The sequence below is a fragment of the Cetorhinus maximus genome, chromosome 16 (genome assembly GCF_964194155.1).
Source record: "Cetorhinus maximus chromosome 16, sCetMax3.hap1.1, whole genome shotgun sequence".
NCBI lineage: Eukaryota > Metazoa > Chordata > Chondrichthyes > Lamniformes > Cetorhinidae > Cetorhinus > Cetorhinus maximus.
Window position 1 is genome coordinate 106,471,588 of NC_135894.1, and position 17,273 is coordinate 106,488,860.

The following is a 17,273-nucleotide window of genomic DNA, read 5'->3' on the forward strand; positions in this document are numbered from 1 at the left end:
CTTCAATGTTATGAGGGTTTCTGCCTCTACCACCCCCTCAGGCAGTGAGTTCCAGATTCCCACCACCCTCTGGGTGAAAAAATTCTTCCTCACATTCCCTCTAAACCTCCTGCCCCTTACCTTAAATCTTTGCCCCCTGGTTATTGATCCCTCCACCAAGGGGAAAAGTTCCTTCCTATCCACCCTATCTATGCCCTTCATAATTTTATACACCTCAATCATGTCCCCCCTCAATCTCCTCTGCTCCAGGGAAAATAACCCCAGTCTATCAAATCTCTCCTCATAACTAAAACTCTCCAGCCCAGGCAGCATCCTGGTAAATCTTCTCTTCATTTTCTCTAGCGCAATCACATCCTTCCTATAATGCGGATTCCAGAACTGCATGCAATACTCTAGCTGTGGCCTAACCAGTGTTTTATACAGTTCCAGCACAACCTCCCTGCTCTTACATTCTGTGCCTCAGCTAATAAAGGCAAGTATCCCATCTGCCTTCTTAACCACCTTATCTACCTGTCCCACTACCTTAATGGACTGGTGGACATGCACACCAAGGTCCCTCTGATCCTTGGTGCTTCCCAAGTCCTACCATTCATCGTGTATTCCTGTGCCTTGTTTGTCCTGCCTGAGTGCACTACCTTACGCTTATCCAGATTAAATTCCATTTGTCACTGATCAGCTCATCTGACCAGCCCGTATATATCCTCCTATAATCTAAGGCTATCTTCCTCACTATTTACCACCCCACCAATTTTCGTGTCATCCATGAACTTACTGATCAACCCTTCTACATTCAAGTCTAAATTGTTTAAATATACCACAAACAGCAAGGGACCCAACACTGATCCCTTTGGAACCCCACGGACACAGGCATCCAGTCACAAAAACACCCCTTGACCATTACCATCTGCTTCCTGCCACTCAGCCAATTCTGGATCCAATTTGCCAAATTGCCTTGGATGCCAAGGTCTCTTACCTTCGTCATTAGTCTCCCCATGCAGGACCTTATCAAAAGCCTTGCTGAAGTCTAAGTAGACTACATCAAATGCACTGCCCTCACCTACACACCTAACACCTCTTTGAAAAATTCAATCAAATTGGTCAGACATGACCTCCCCTTTACAAAACCATGCTGTCTGCCCTTGATTAATCCCTGCCTCTCCAAGTGTAGATTAATTCTGTCCCTCAGAATTGCTTCCAATAGTTTCCCCACCACTGAGGTTAGACTGACTGGCCTGTAGTTCCCTGGTTTATCCTTGCCTCCCTTCTTGAATAACAGTACCACATTGGCTGTCCTCCAGTCCTCTGGCATCTCTACTGTGGCCAGAGAGGTATTCAAAATTATTGCCAGCGCCCCTGCTATCTCCTCCCTTGCCTCACTCAACAGCCTGGGATACATATCATCCGGGCCTGGAGATTAATCTACTTTTAAGCCTGCCAGACCACTTAGAACCTCCTCCCTTTCTTTGCTAATTTCTTTAATTATATCACAGTCCTTCTGCCTGATTTCCATACTCACGTCGTCCCTCTCACTTGTGAACACATACACAAAGTATTAATTTAGAACCCTACCTATGTCTTCCGGCTCCACATACAAATTACCACTATGGTCTTTAATGGGCCCTACTCTTTCCCTAGTTACCCTTCTGTGCTGTGAGATTCTGCAATTCTATATGACAGAGTTATCAGGTGATTCAGACAGGCTAGACCCTTACATAACATGTCTATACCCTATGGGAGATATCACAAGCTCCTGGAGCTGGTTCATTTCCCTTGTTGTAGCCCAGAATTACTGAGGTAATTTACAGCACCACTATCCTCCTTGAGATCATCTAATCCTAATAAAAGCAGCCTTCTCCTGTTTAGTGAGACTTCATTCCTGATCACACATCAGAGGACCTGAAATTGTTACTATTATTGATCTTTCTCCTGCTTCCAAATCAACGCTTATTGTGTTTATTATCACACTTCACAGATGAGCCCTTTGACCCCCATTTGGATATCAGCCAGTCTGTCTACAGTGCAATGTACCAAGTGTTGTTTGGCCATCATCTCGACTACAGTGACCCAAACTTCAGGGCTTTCATGCAGCATTCCATGAACATAGCAGCAATTATACCCTGTGTAAGCGTAAAGGTCAGTAAAACTTCAAAGTCACAATGCAAATAATATTCTCTTCACAGGACCAATCACTTAAAGCTGGTTCCCAGACAATCAAGATACATTTACAAAAATAGAATGTAGCGGATGCTGAAAATATGAAGTAAAATAACACAAAATGCTGAAAATATTCAATTCTAATGAAAGATCATCAACCTAAAACATTGGGCTGAATTTTACGGGAATGTCCCTCCCACCTCTCCATGAAATTGGGCATCAAGATGTCAGATGAGGCAGCCATAGTCATGATGCCAGTCTGCAATAATACAGAAAGCAAGGTGTGGAATTGGAAGCCCGTCTGCTTTTTGGAAATCTGCAATTATGAGCTAATTAAAGGAATTAAATTAACAAAGCACTCAAATTTTACATTGCCTGTGCAATAGTTTCAGGAAGCACATGGGCCAAACGGTGGGGAGTGACAGGTTTTCATAGGCAGCAAACTGCTTGAGAAGGTAAAGGCAGCAGCTGAGCCTACTGCTCGAGGTGAGGGGCTTTTGATTTATTATCTAGAAGGGAGTGACAGTTCAGGGGGTGTAGAGGATCCTGAAAAGGGAAGAGTCAGACTGAAAAGTAAATGGTCGCTTTCCCAACTGGCATTGTGCACTCCGGGGGAGGCTCTTCCAGTGAGGACAACAGTAGAAGGAGGGCAGCAGGACAAGGACAGCAGTGTCCTGCACATAGAGTCACAGAATCACAGAATCGTTACGTTGTAGAAGGAGGCCATTCGGCCCATCATGTCTGCACCGGCTCTCTGAGCATTTTAACTTAGTACCAGTCTCCTGCCTTTTCCCTGTACCCCTGCACATTGTTTCTATTTAAATACTCACCTAATGCCCTCTTGAATGCCTCGATTGAACCTGCCTCCACCACACTTCCAGGCAGTGCATTCCAGACCCAAATCACTCGTTGTGTGAAAAAGGTTTTTCTCACCTCGCATTGGCTTCTTTTGCAAATCACTTTAAATCTGTGCCTCTCATTCTCGATCCGTTTACGAGTGGGAACAGTCTCTCCCTATCTACTCTGTCCAGACCCTTCATGATTTTGAAAACTCCTATCAAGTCTCCTCTCAGCCTTCTTCTCTCCAAGGAAAACATTCCTAACTTCTCCAATCTTTCCGCATAATTGAAGTTCTTCATCCCTGGAACCATTCTTGTAAACCACTTCTGCAATTTCTCCAATGTGTTCACATCCTTCCTATGGTGTGGCTCCCAGAACTACACACAATACTCCAGCTGAGGTCTTACCAGCATCTTATATAAGTTCATCATAACCTCCCTGGTCTTGTACTCCATGCCTCTATTAATGAAGCCTAGAATACTGTATGCTTTAGAAACAACTTTCTATCCCTGTCCTGCCACATTTAATGACTAATGTACAAATACACCCAGGTCTCTCTGCTCCTGTAGACCCTTTAGAATAGTGTCCTTTATTTTATACTGTCTCTCTATGTTCTTTGTACCAAAGTGCATCACCCCACACTTCTCCACATTGAACTTCATCTGCCACCTATCTGCCCACTCCACCAATGTGTCAATGTCCTTTTGAAGTTCTACACTGTCCTCCTCACAATTTACAATTCTCCCAAGCTTATCCGAAACTTTGAAATTGTCGCTTGCACAGCAAGATCTAGATCATTTATATACATCAGGAAGAGCAAGGGTCCCAATACCAACCCTTGGAGAACTCCATTACAAACCTTCTCCCAGCCTGAAAAATACCCATTACCCATTACTCTCTGTTTCCTATCCCTCAGCCAATTTTGTATCCAAGTTGCTACTGTCCCTTTTATTCCATGATCTATAGCTTCCCTCAGAAGTCTGTTGTGTGGCACTGTATAGAACGCCATTTGGAAGTCCATATATACCACATCAATGGCCTTGTCCTCATCAACCATCTCTGTTGCCTCTTCATAAAACTCCAGCAAGTTAGTTAGACATGATTTTCCTTTAACAAATCCATACTGACTCTTCCGAATCAGGATAGAATTAATAGTCACATGGAAAAATGTGGATTGATTCAGAAGAGTCAGGGAAAGGCAGGTAGCATTAAAATAGAGAATAGTAAGTTAAGTTTGAACAATAGTAAGTTTGAACAAGGGCGTAATGTTTTTAATTATCGAGTCCTCCAGCACCTCCCCTGAATCCAGGGAACATTGAAAGATTATTGCCAGTGCCTCTGCAATTTCCACTCACTTCCTTCAATATTCTTGGATACATCTCATCTAGTCCCGCTGCCTTATCAACTTTAAGTACCGACAGCTTATCCAATACCTCTTCATCATCAATTTTAAGCCCTTCTAGGGACTGAATTTCCTCCTCTGTCACCATGGCCTGGGCAGCATCCACTAGGTAAAGACAGATGCATTTAACACCTCAGCCATGCCTCTTGCCTCTATGTGTAAATCTCCTTTTTGATCCCTAATCAGCTCGACTCCTCCTTTTACCACCCTTTTACTATTGATGTGCTGATAGAATACTTTAGGATTTCCTTTTATGTTAGCTGCCAGTCTTTTTTCACAGTCCCTCTTTGCTTCTTGTATTTGCTTTTTCACATCCTCTCTGAACCTTCTGTATTCAGCTTGGTTCTCAATTGTATTTGCCTGACACCTGCCGTAAGCACACTTCTTCTTGTTTAACTTAATTTCCATCTCCTTTGTCATCCAGGGAACTCTGAATTGTTTGTCCTACCCTTCCCTTATGAGGGAACATACCTTGACTTGTCCAAACCATCTCCTCTTTGAAGGTAGCCCATTGTTCAGCTACTGTTTTTCCCGCCAACCTTTGGTTCCAGTCTATCTGGCCCAGCTCCGTTCTTGCCCCATTGAAGTCCGCTCTCCGCCAGTTGATTATTCTTACTCTGGATTGACCAATGTCATTTTCCACTGTCATTCTAAACCTTATGATGCAATGATCACTGTCCCATAAATATTCCCCCACTGTCACTTGATCCACTTGGCCCATTTCATTCCCAAGAACCAGTGTCTCCTTTCTTGTTGGACTGGACATATACTTCTGTACGAAATTCTCCTGAACACAATCTAGGAATGCTTGTCCCTCACTGTCCCTTACACTACCATTATCCCAGTCTATATATGGGTAATTAGAGTCCCACATTATAACTATGATGTTTACACCTCTCTGTAATTTCTTTGCAGATTTGTTCTTCTGTATCCTTCCCACTAGCTGGTGGTCTATATATTACACTGAGCAATGTAATTCCGCCCATCTTATTCCTTAACTCTAGCCAAATCGATTCTGTCCTTGAATCCTCTGACACATCCTCTTGCAACACACTCCTTAACCAAAAACCCCAAGCATTCTCCTTTCTTCCCTTTCCTACCTTTTCTGAACACCTTGTAACCAGGAATATTTAACACCTAGATCTGCCCTTCCTTAAGCCAGGTCTCCGTTATCACCAGAACATCATAATCCCACAAGGCAATCGGTGCCTGTAACTTTCCAGTTTTATTAACTATAATCCGTGCATTCACATACATGCAGTGTAACCCTGATTTAGATTTCATTACTTGCTCCCTTACTCCGACTCCATTTATTAACTTCCTATTCTCTATTTTAGTGCTACCTGGCTCTCCCAGCATTCCATGCACCCTGGTATTTCTTTCTAATACTCTCTCCTGGTTCCTACACCCCTGCTGAGTTAGTTTAAACCCTCCCCAACAGCACTAGCAAAACACCCCGTAAAGAACTCAGTCCCAGCTCTGTTCAGATGCAAACTGTCCAGTTTTTACAGGTGCCATCTCCCCCAGAGCCAGTCCCAGGAATCTAAAGGCCCCCCTCCTGCACCATCTTTCCAGCTACGCATTCACCTGTCTTATCTTCCTACTTCTGTCCTCACTGGCATGTGGCACTGGGAGTAATCTGGAGATCACTGCCTTAGGGGTCCTGCTTGCTAATTTTCTACCTAGCTCCCTAAATTCTGATTGCAGGATCACATCCCCCTTCCTACCTAAGTCTTTGGTATCGATATGGACCATGACCTCTGGCTGATCACCCTCCCCCAGAAGAATGTCCTGCAGTCGCTATGTGACATCCTTGACCCTGGCACCAAGGAGGCAGCACACTATCATGTCTACGGCTGCAGAAACACCTGTCTGTTCTCCTAACTAGTGAATCCCCTATCATTATAGTTCTTCCTTTCTTCTTCCTCCCCTCCTGTACAGCCAAGCCACTCGTGGTGCCACAAACTTGGCTCTGACTGCGCTCCTCTGAGGGACCAGCACCCTCACCAGCTTCCAAAATAGAAAACCAATTTGTGAGGAGGACCCCAGGGGACCCCTGCACTACCTGTCTACTTCTCTTGGACTGCCTGGTGGTCACCCATTCCCTCTCTGTCTCCAGGCCCTTAAGATGTGGTGTGACCACCTCTCTGAACCTTCTATCCACGTAGCTCTCAGCCTCGCGGATGTGCCACAGTGACTCCAGCCGCCACTCGAGCTCTGAAACCCGCAGCTCAAGTTTCTGCAGCTGACAGGACTTCCTGCACATGTGGTCGTCTAGGACACTGATAGTGTCCATGACTTCACACATATTACAGGACACGCATTCCACTTGACTGAGCTGCCCTGCCATGTCTTAACTCTGCTTCCCTTACATTAACTTTAATCTACTTTGGGTTATTTATATTACTTGATTATATTGGCCCTAAATTTCCCTTACTCCTGGCACTTCAGTTAAATCCAAGTAGAGTAACTTGTTTAAAAATAATACACTTTTCTATTTTACTCACAAGTTCCTACTCACCAAGGCTCTGCTCTTCTTTCTGAGGAAAAGTAGAAAAGGAAAGGAGCACCTCCTCCCTCCTCATCAAACTCCCTCAGTCACCAAACCCCAACTGAAACACTCTACAGCAGCCAAACACAGTACTACCGTGCAGACAGAACACAAGGCACCTAGTTATGTTGAAGGGACAGAAGGCTGCAGAAACCACTGTCAGCAAAGTTAACCAAGAAGAAGAACTCACTCTTCAGGCAGTTGGAGTGACAGTGTCCCCAACAGCTGCACCTCTCCCAGGAGACAGAGATGTCTCTGTGCGAGGTGCTGGCAGAGGAGATAAGTTCCAAATGTGCTGGTGACCACACGATGACCCTGGCTTTCAATGGATGAGTTGATTGTAATCTTCCAGAATTCTAGATTCTGGAAAGGTTCCAGTGGATTGGAAAACCACAAATGTAACACCTCTATTCAAGAAAACAGGGGCCAAAATTTTCTGTTTGTTGGGCAGACGGAGCAGGAGCAGATGTGGGCGGGCACAGACCCGATCCGTTTTTTTGGAAATCACTTTAAATCTGTGCCCTTTCATTCTTGATCCTTTTACGAGCGGGAACAGCTTCTCCCTATCTACTCTGTCCAGCCCCCTCATGATTTTGAAAACTTCGCTATCAAATCTCCTCTCAGCCGCCTTCTCTCCAAGGAGAACAGTCCCAACCTCCCCAATCTATCCTCTTGGCTGAAATTTCTCATCCCTGGAACCAGCCTTGTAAACCTCTTCTGCACTCTCTCCAATGTGTTCACATCCTTCCTATAATATGGTGCCGAGAAATGTACACAATATTTCAGCTCAGGTCTAACGAGGGTCTTATATAAATTCAGCATGACCTCCCTGCTCTTGTACTCTATGCCCCTATTAATAAAGCCCAGGATACTATATGCTTTATTAACTGCTCTCTGCACCTGTCCTGCTACCTTCAATGATTGATGCACATATACACCCAGGTCTTTCTGCTCCTGCACCACCTTCAAAATTTCACCCTTTATTTTATATTGTCTGTCCATGTTCTTCCACCAAAATGCATCACCCCACACTTCTCCATGTTGAACTTCATCTGCCACCTATCTGCCCAAAGCACCAACTTGTCTACATCCTCTTGAAGTTCCACACCATCCTCGTCGCAGTTCACAACACTCCCAAGTTTCGCATCATCCACAAACTTTGAAATTGTCCCCTGCACACAAAGATCTAGATCATTAATATATATCAGGAACAGAAAGGGTCTCAATACTGACCCCTGGGGAACTCCAATGCAAACCTTCCTCCAGCCTGAAAAATATCCATTGACCATTACTCTCTGTTTCCTATTTTTCAACCAATTTTCTATCCACATTACTACTGTCCCCTTTATTCCATGAGCAACAACTTTTCTCACAAGTCTGTTGTGTGGCACTGTGTCAAATGCCTTTCCAAAGTCCACGTACACCACAACAACAGCATTACCCTTTGACCAAGTTTTTAGTTACCTGCCCTAATATCTCCTTATGCAACTCAGTATCATAGTTTGCTTTATAATAACCCTGTGAAATGCCTTGGGTATTTTATTATGTTAAAAATGTCTTATAAATGCAAGTTGGTGTAAAATATTGTAGATTCTGATAATCCAATAGGGAATTCAGAAGAAACCACTTCACCCAAAGAGTGATGAGAGTGTGGAACTCGCTACCGCAGGGAATAGTTGAGGTGAATAATAGAGTATAGATGCATTCAAGGGGATACTGGATTAACAGATAAATGAGATAGGAATAGAAGCATTATGGTGACAGGGGTGAGATGAAGGATTGGAAGAGGCTCACATGCAGGATAAACACCAGCATGTACCATATGGGCTGTTTCTGTGCTATAAAGTACTGTGTAATTTGAATTTTATATAATTTCAGCTGTATAACATATTGCCGACAGTGATGCAGTTCATGCCAGGAGCACATCAGAGGCTGTTTGCAGAATGGGATCGACTGGTGTCCATCCTCTTGGAGCAAGTACAACACCATCAACTGAGCAGAAACCCCGAGACTCCACGAGATTTCACTGATTGTTACTTAAATAAGATGGAGAAGGTGAGGAAGGTGAGGTGAAGAACAGCAAATGGAATGTCTATCACTGTCAAGCAAAGAGACATACACAGTTGTGGTGTTACTGGAACACAGAGGCAAGAGAGCAGAGATTGGAAAGCAGAGACATGGGACTGAGAAAGTTTTATCAATGTGGAGAGAGAGGTTCAGAGGTTGAGGCAGAACACTAAAGAGAGGAGGTTCCAGGTAGGAGCAGGGTTCATCATCTCTTTCACCATATCCCTGTAATTTTCTTCTCCTTCAAGTATTTATCCCAATCCATTTTGAAAGCCACAATTGAACCTGCCTCCATTACACTCTCAGGCATGCATTCCAGACACTAGCCACTCTCTGTGTAAAAAAAGTTTTTCCTCATGTTGTTGTTGGTTCTTTTGACAATCACCTTAAATTAGTGCCTTCTAGTTTTTGAACCATCCACCAACAAGAATAGTTTCTCCATATCTACTGTAAATAGATTCCTCATGATTTTGAACAACTCCATCAAATCTTGTCTCAACCTTCTCTTCTACAAGGAAAAGAGCCCCAGCTTTTCCAATCTTTCCACATATCTGAAGTTACACATTCCCAGAACAATTCTCATAACTTGTTTCTCCCATTCCTCATTATTCCTACATTAACTAAAGTTAGTAAGGGATATGGGGCAAAGGGATATGGAGTTAAGTCACAGATCAGCCATGATCTCATTGAATGATGGAACATGCTCGACGGGCTAAATGGCCTCCCTCTGCCCCTATGTTCCTACATACTTCTTGCATAACCCACATTTAATCACGTCAGCTGTGACCATCCCATTGATGTGTCGTTTCGAACTGACTCAACCCTTTCCACACTCACTGATGAAATTCTCATTTTGTCTACCAAAATGTTTTGAGATTGTATCCAAGGTCGAAACATCAATACAAATTCGGAACAGAAGTGGAGCAATCACTGAGCCAGGTGTGCTTTTGACCATTTCCAGTCAAACCAACACTTGTTTACAATAACGCTGTTTCCAATCCAGCAATGTTTGCTTTTATTCACACTGCAAGATTTCCTCTTATACTATACAGTTGATGTTTTCTGAAAATGGCTTTGAAAATCTATCTGCTTAATTCCCTTCATCTTTGTTATCGATCACTTTGCTACCAATGAATAGTAATAACTGTAGATGAGAAATTGGCAGTTGGAAATGTGGATGAGTCTCTGCACCGTGATGGTGCAGCGTAAGGGTGTAGGAAGAAACCCAAGGATAAACCAAACATAAGAGTCTTTAAATATTTTTAATTTTGAGCTAGATAGATTCTTGATAAACAAGGGGTTGAAAGGTTACCAGACGTAGGTGGGAAGTTGAGCTTACAATCAGATCAGCCGCGCTGTTATTGAATGACTTTAAAAAGGAAGAGAGAGGCCAAAGTGAACATAGGCCTCTTACAGAATGAGGCTGGGGAAATAATAATGGGGAACCAGGAAATGGCAGAGGAGTTGAATAAATACTTACATCAGTCTTCATGGAAGAAGACACTAATAGTATTCCAAAAATACTAGAGGGGAAAAAGGGAGGGGTGGGGGGAAATAAATACAATAACTATCACTAGGGAAAAAGTACTAGGGAAATGAATGGGGTGAAAAGCCAATAATTCCACTGGACCTGATGGGTTGCACCCTAGGATATTAAAGGAAGTAGCTACAGAGATAGTAGTACTGGTAGTAATCTTCCAAGAATCCTTAGATTCTGGAGAAGTCCCAGAGGATTGGAAAACTGCCAATGTTACACCCTTATTCAAAAAGGGAGGGAGACGAAAAGAAGGTAACTATAGGCCAGTTAGCTTAACATCTATTATTGGGAAAATGTTAGAGCCTATTATAAGGGGTGTAATAACAGAGCATTTAGAAATGCATTAAACTATCAAGCAGAGTCAGCATGGCTTCATGAAGGGAAATCCTGCCTGACAAATTTATTAGAATTCTTTGAGGAGGTAACAAGCAGGATAGATAAAGGGGAAATAGTAGATGTAATATATTTGGATTTCCAAAAGGTGTTCGATAAAGTACCGCACATAAGCCCACTTAACAAGATAAAAAAACCCATGGTATTGGGGGTAGTATATTAGCATCGATAGAGGGTTGGCTAACTCATAGAAAATGGAGAGTTGGGATAAGGGGAGCCATTTTCAGGATGGCAACCTGTAACTAGTGGAGTGCCATAGCCATCAGTGCTGGAGCCACAATTATTTACAATATATATTAATGACTTGGATGAGGGAAGTGAATGTACTATTGCCAAGTTTGCAGATGACACAAAAATATGTGGGAAGACAAGTGGTGAGGATGACACAAAGAGCCTATAGAGAGTTATAGACAGGTTAAGTGAGGGGGTAAAAACTTGGCAGATGGAATATAATGTGGGAAAATGAGAGGTTATGGCAGGAAGAATAAAGGAGATGAGTATTATTTAAATGGAGAAAGACTGCAGAAAGCTGCAGCACAGAGGGATTTGGAAGTCCTTGTGCATGAATCCCAAAAAGCTAACATACAAGTTCAGCAGGTAATAAGAAAGGCAAATGGAATGTTGGCCTTTATTTCAAAGTGAATGGAGTATAAAAATAGGGAAGTCTTGCTAAAACTATACAAGGCACTAATTACATCATACTTAGAATACTGTGAACAGTTTTGGTCCCCTTATCTAAGGAAAGATGTACTGGCTCTGAAGAAGAGTCATACGGACTCAAAACGTTAATTCTCTCTTTCTCTCCACAGATGCTGTCAGACCTGCTGAGTTTTTCCAGCATTTTTTGTTTTTGCTTCAGATTTCCTGGTCTGCAGCTCCCTGAGACAGCTGAGACAGGGAACTCACTGGAAGCATTCATCAACACCCGCGGTGACGTCTTCGTCTGCCCTCTTCATGCCTGAGCTTTTCAGCATGCGTTTCATGCTGGCTGACCACTAACTGGCCAACCAGCATGAAATCGTGGTCCCGGGCCTGCTTCCTGACTGCTCCCAGGCCCGCCGACCACCTGTGTCTGACATCCTAGATTCCAAAATCACTCCTTAATCTTTTATATTCCAGGAAACACAATCCTAATTTGTATAATCTCTCCCCATAATTTAAACCTTGGAGTTACCTGTAAAGGATAGTGATGGACTTCCAAGGGGACATAGGCAGGTTTGTGGAATGGATGGACATGTGGAGAAGTGTGAGATGACACATTTTGGTAGGAAGAAAGAGGAGGGGGCAATATAAAATAAAGGATACAATTCTAAAGGGGTGCATGAGCAGGGAGATCTGGGGGTTTATGTGCACAAGTCATTGAAGGTGGCAGGATCAGTTGAGAAAGTAGTTAAAAAGACAGGCAGGATCCTAAGTGTTATAAATAGGGGCATATAGTACAAATCAAGAAAGTTATGTTGAACCCATATAAAAAACTGGTTCAGCCTCAACTGGAGCATTATGTCCAATTCTGAGCACCGCACTTTAGGAAGGATGTAAATGCATTAGTAAGGGTGCAGAAGCAATTTACAAGGATGGTTCCAGAGATGAGGAGCTTCAGCTGCATGGATAGATTGAAGAGTCGAGGGCTGTTCTCCTTGGAGAAGAGGAGGCTGAGAGGAGGTCAGATGGAAATTTTCAAAATCTTGAGGTGTCTGGACAGAGAAAAACACTGTTCCCATTGGTGGAAAGGTCAAGAACCAAAGGACACAGAATTAATGTGATTGGGAAAAGAATCCATGGCAACGTGAGGAAAAACCTTTTTGCGCAGAGAGTAATTAGGATCTGGAATGAACTGTCTGAGTGTGTGCTTGAGGCAGAGGCAATCGTGGGCAGGAATCTTTCAGGCCCACATGCAGTGGGGGGCTTGGCAGACAGGGGAACTTCATTTGGTTCAAGTCCCAAAACCGGTTTCCCGAAGGCAGGGTGAACCTTTGCAATTAAGTTCTGAGGGCTTTAAAGGAGGGTCAAGCTTCCTGGCAAACAATGTCGGGAAAGCTTTGTTCATGCACTACCATGTCATGAATGCTTATTAAAAGGCCAGCTTGCCAGAATTAAGCTCCCCTCCAAATTAAATTCCCTGCCAGTCAGGAGTTCGAACATTCACATTTATGATTGCACCTGCAAGGGCAAACAGGCTGCAGCTGACTGACTGAGTGAAGACTTGGAGTTTGGTGAGAGGAGAGTTTGGTGAAGAGGGAGAAGGAGTTGTTTGTTTCCTCTTTCTATCTTTCCCATCCCAGAAGGGGCGAGACTGAGGGCAGAGCTGGAGTGTTAAAAAAGCACAAGAAGGGGTGAGACTGAGAGTGAAGTCGGAGAGATAAAAGAGCGCGAGAAGGGGCGAGACTGAGAGCGGAGCCGGGAGCTGAAAGAGTGCAAGAAGGGGCGAGACTGAGGGCAGAGCTGGAGTGTTAAAAGAGCACGAGAAGTGGCGAGACTGAGAGCAGAGCCAGGAATTAAAAGAGCGCGAGAAGGAGCGAGATTCAGGGTGGAGTCAGGAGTAAAAAAAACGCGAGAAGGGACGAGACTGAGAGTGGAGTTGGGAGCAAAAAAAGCGCAAGAAGGGGCAAGACTGATAGCGAAATTGGAGTGGTAAAGGAGCACGAGAAGGGGTGAACTGAGATAAATACAGTAAATTGTAGTATACATAGGAATTATTCTAAATTAAGATAATAATTAAAATAAATTAGTAAGTACTGTAGTAAACATTTTATATAAAGTATATGTATGACATTGCAGCTTGGCCATGTGGAATGTGCATCTTGCGAGATGTGGGAAGTCGTGCAGGCACAAAGTGCCCTCATTGACTATACCTGCAGAAACTTGAGCTCTGAGTTGTGGAGCTTGAGTGGTGGCTGCAGTCACTGTGGTGCATGTACAAGACTGAGGATTACATGGATAGCACATTTAGAGAGGTGGTCACACCATAGCTAAGAAGTACACAGGCAGAGAGGGAATGTGTGACTGCCAGGGTATCGAAGAGAAACAGGCAGGTGGTGCAGGAATCCCCTGAGGCTATCTCGCTCTCTAACCGCTTTTCCATTGGATACTGGTGAGCGAGATGGTTCCTAGGAGGACTGTAGCAAGAGCCAAGTCCATGACACCGCAGGTGGCTCAGCTGCACAGGAGGGGAGGAGGAAGAGTGGAAGTGCTATAGTATTGGGCGATTCCATAGTTCAGGCAGCAGACAAGCATGTCTGCGGCTGTAGATGCGACTCCAGGATGGTATGTTGCCTCCCTGGTGCCAGAATAAAGAATGTCACAGAGCAGCTGCAGGACATACTTCTGGGGGAGGGTGAACAGCCAGAGGTCGTGGTCCACATTGAGACCAATGACAAAGGTAGGAAAGGAGATGAGGTCCTGAAAGCACATTTTAGGGAGTTAGGAAGGGAATTAAAAAGCAGGACCTCAAGAGCAGTAATCTCCCAGTGCCACATGCTAGTGAACATTAGAACAGGAAGATTGAGCAGTTCAACACGCAGCTGGAGAAATGGAGTAGGGGGGAGATCTCTAGATTTCTGAGGCGTTGAGATTGGTTCTGGGGCAGGTGGGACTTATACAAGAAGGATGGGTTACATCTTAACAGGACTGGGAATAGTGTCCTCGTGGGGAGGTTTCCTAGTGCTGTTGGGGAGGGTTGAAACGAGATTGGCAGGTGGATGAACACCTGGGGGGAAATTCACCGTGGGGAGGAGAAAATCTGGCAGTGGGAAGTGGTGAGGTATCAGCTGATAATGAGGGTATATCAGAGAGTAGTATCAAGTTAGATAGAATACTTGAAGATAAAAACAGAAAAAGCTGGGAAAACTCAGCAGGTCTGACACCATCCATGGAGAGAGAAAGAGAGCTAATGTTGCAAGTCCGAAAGATTCTTCTTCAGAGCTCTGACAGAGAGAATCTAACTATTGTTGACATTCAATGGCATTACCGTCACTGAGTCCCCTACTATCAACATCCTGGGGCTTACCATTGACCAGAAACTGAACTGGACTAGCCATATAAACGCTATGGCTACTAGAGCAAGTCAGAGGCTAGGAATCCTATGATGAGTAACTCACCTCCTGACTCCCCAAAGCCTGTCCACCATCTACAAGGCACAAGTCAGGAGTGTGAAGGAATACTCCCCACTTGCCTGGATGAGTGCAGCTCCCACAACACTCAAGAAGCTCAACACCATCCAGGACAAAACAGCCCGCTTGATTGGCACCAAGAAGAGGTGATGGCATAGGGATATTGTTGCTGGACTAGTAATCCAAAGACCCATGGTAATACTTGGAGGACCTGGTTTCAAATCCTGCCATAGCAGATGGTGGAATTTGAATTCCATAAAAATCTGGAATTAAAAGTCTAATGATGACTATGAAACTATTGTCGTAAAAACCCATCTGATTTGCTAATACCCTTTAGGGAAGGAAATCTGCTGCCCGGACCTGGTCTGGCCTACATGTGACTCCAGTTCCACAGCATTATGGCTGATCTGTTTGCATTTTGAATTCCACATTCCATCTACTGCCGATAACCTTTGATTCCCTTGCTTAACAAGAATCTCTCTACCTCTTCCTTAAAAATATTCGATGACCCTGCCCCCACCACCTTCTGAGGCAGAGAGTTCCAAAGTCGCACAATACTCTAAGAGAAAAAAATTCTCCCTCATCTCTGTCCCAAAAGGGAGGCCCCTAATTTTAAAACAGTGCCCCCTAGTCTGGACTCACCCACAACAGGAAACATCCTTTCAACATCCACCTTGTCAAGGCCGTTCAGGATCTTGTAAACTTCAATCAAATCACCCCTCACTCTTCTAAACTCCAGTGGAAACAAGCCCAGTCTGTCCAACCTTTCCTCATAAGACAACCCATTCATTCCAGGTGTCAATCTAGTAAACCTTCTCTGAACCACCTCCAAAACATTTACATCCCTCCTTAAATAAGGAGACCAAAACTGCACACAGTATTCGAGATGCGGTCTCACCAATGCCCTGTATAACTGAAGCATAACATCCTTACTTTTACGTTCAATACCTCTTGTAATAAAGGATAGCATTCCATTAGCCTTCTTAATTACTTGCTATACCTGCATACTAACTTTTTGTGACTCGTGTGCTAGAACACCTAGATCCCTCTGCACCTCAGAATGATGCAGTCGTTCTCCACTTAAGTAATACTCTGCTTTTTTGTTCTTCCTGCCAAAGTGAACAATTTCACATTTTCCCACATTAAACTCCATTTGCCAGATCTTTGCCCACTCACTCAATCTATCTATATCCGTTTGCAACCTCCTCATGTCCTCTTCACAACATACTTTCCTACCTATCTTTGTGTCATCTGTAAATTTAGCTACCATGTCTTCACTGCCCTCATCTAAGTCATTGATGTAAATTGTAAAACGTTGAGGCCCCAGGACAGAGTCCTGTTAGACTTGACTTGTCACACCCTGCCAATCCGTAAAAGACCTGTTTATGTATACTCTCTGGTTTCTGCAGCCAGCCAATCTTCTATCCATGCTAATATGTTACCAGTTACACCATGTGCTTTTATTTCCTGTAATAACCTTTGACGTGGCACCTTATCAAAAGCCTTATGGAAATCCTGGTACAGTGCATCTACAGGGTCCCCTTTATCCTCAGCACATGTTACTCCTTCAAAAAACTCCAATGAATTGGTTGAACATAATTTTCCTTTCACAAAGCCTACTCTTCTCGATTGCCTTGAGCTCTTCTAACTGCCCAGCTATAACCTCCTTAATGATTGATTCTAACAATGTCCCCATGACAGATGTCAAGCTAACTGGCCTATAGTTTCCTGTTTTCTGCCTCCTTCGCTTCTTGAATAAAGGGGTTATATTTATTACTTTCCAGTCTGATGGAACCTTTTCAGAATCCAGGGAATTTTGTAAAATTAACACCAGCACATTGACTGCTTCATTAGTCACCTCTTTGAAGACCCTTGGATGTAGTCCATCAGGATCCGGAGACTTGCTAGCCTGCAACTCCATCCTATTACTCAGTAATAGGTTTCCCCAGTGATTTCAAATTCACCAAGTTCCTCTCTCCCTTCCATCGCCTGATTTACAGCTATCACTGGAATGTTTTTTGTATCCTCTATAATGAACATGGAAGCAAAATATTTGTTCATTTCTTCTGCCATTTCCTTATTACCTACCATGAACCTCCCACTGTCACTCTCTCGAGGACTAACACTCGCTTTCCCTACTCTTTTCTTTTTAAATATCTGTACAACTGCTTGCTATCCATATTTACAATTCCAGCTAGCTTCCTCACATACTCTAATTTC

General features: G+C 43.7%; 1 protein-coding gene across 1 annotated transcript in view; it reads left to right on the forward strand.

Annotated features, from left to right (window-relative positions):
• LOC144691868 (cytochrome P450 2J1-like) overlaps positions 1 to 17,273 on the forward strand; it is a 148,984-nt gene that overhangs the window by 62,654 nt on the left and 69,057 nt on the right. Inside the window, exons 4-5 of the mRNA XM_078560444.1 lie at positions 1,973 to 2,133; positions 8,826 to 9,002. Of these exons, the coding sequence (XP_078416570.1) occupies positions 1,973 to 2,133; positions 8,826 to 9,002 (338 nt within the window). The remainder of the gene's footprint in view (positions 1 to 1,972; positions 2,134 to 8,825; positions 9,003 to 17,273) is intronic.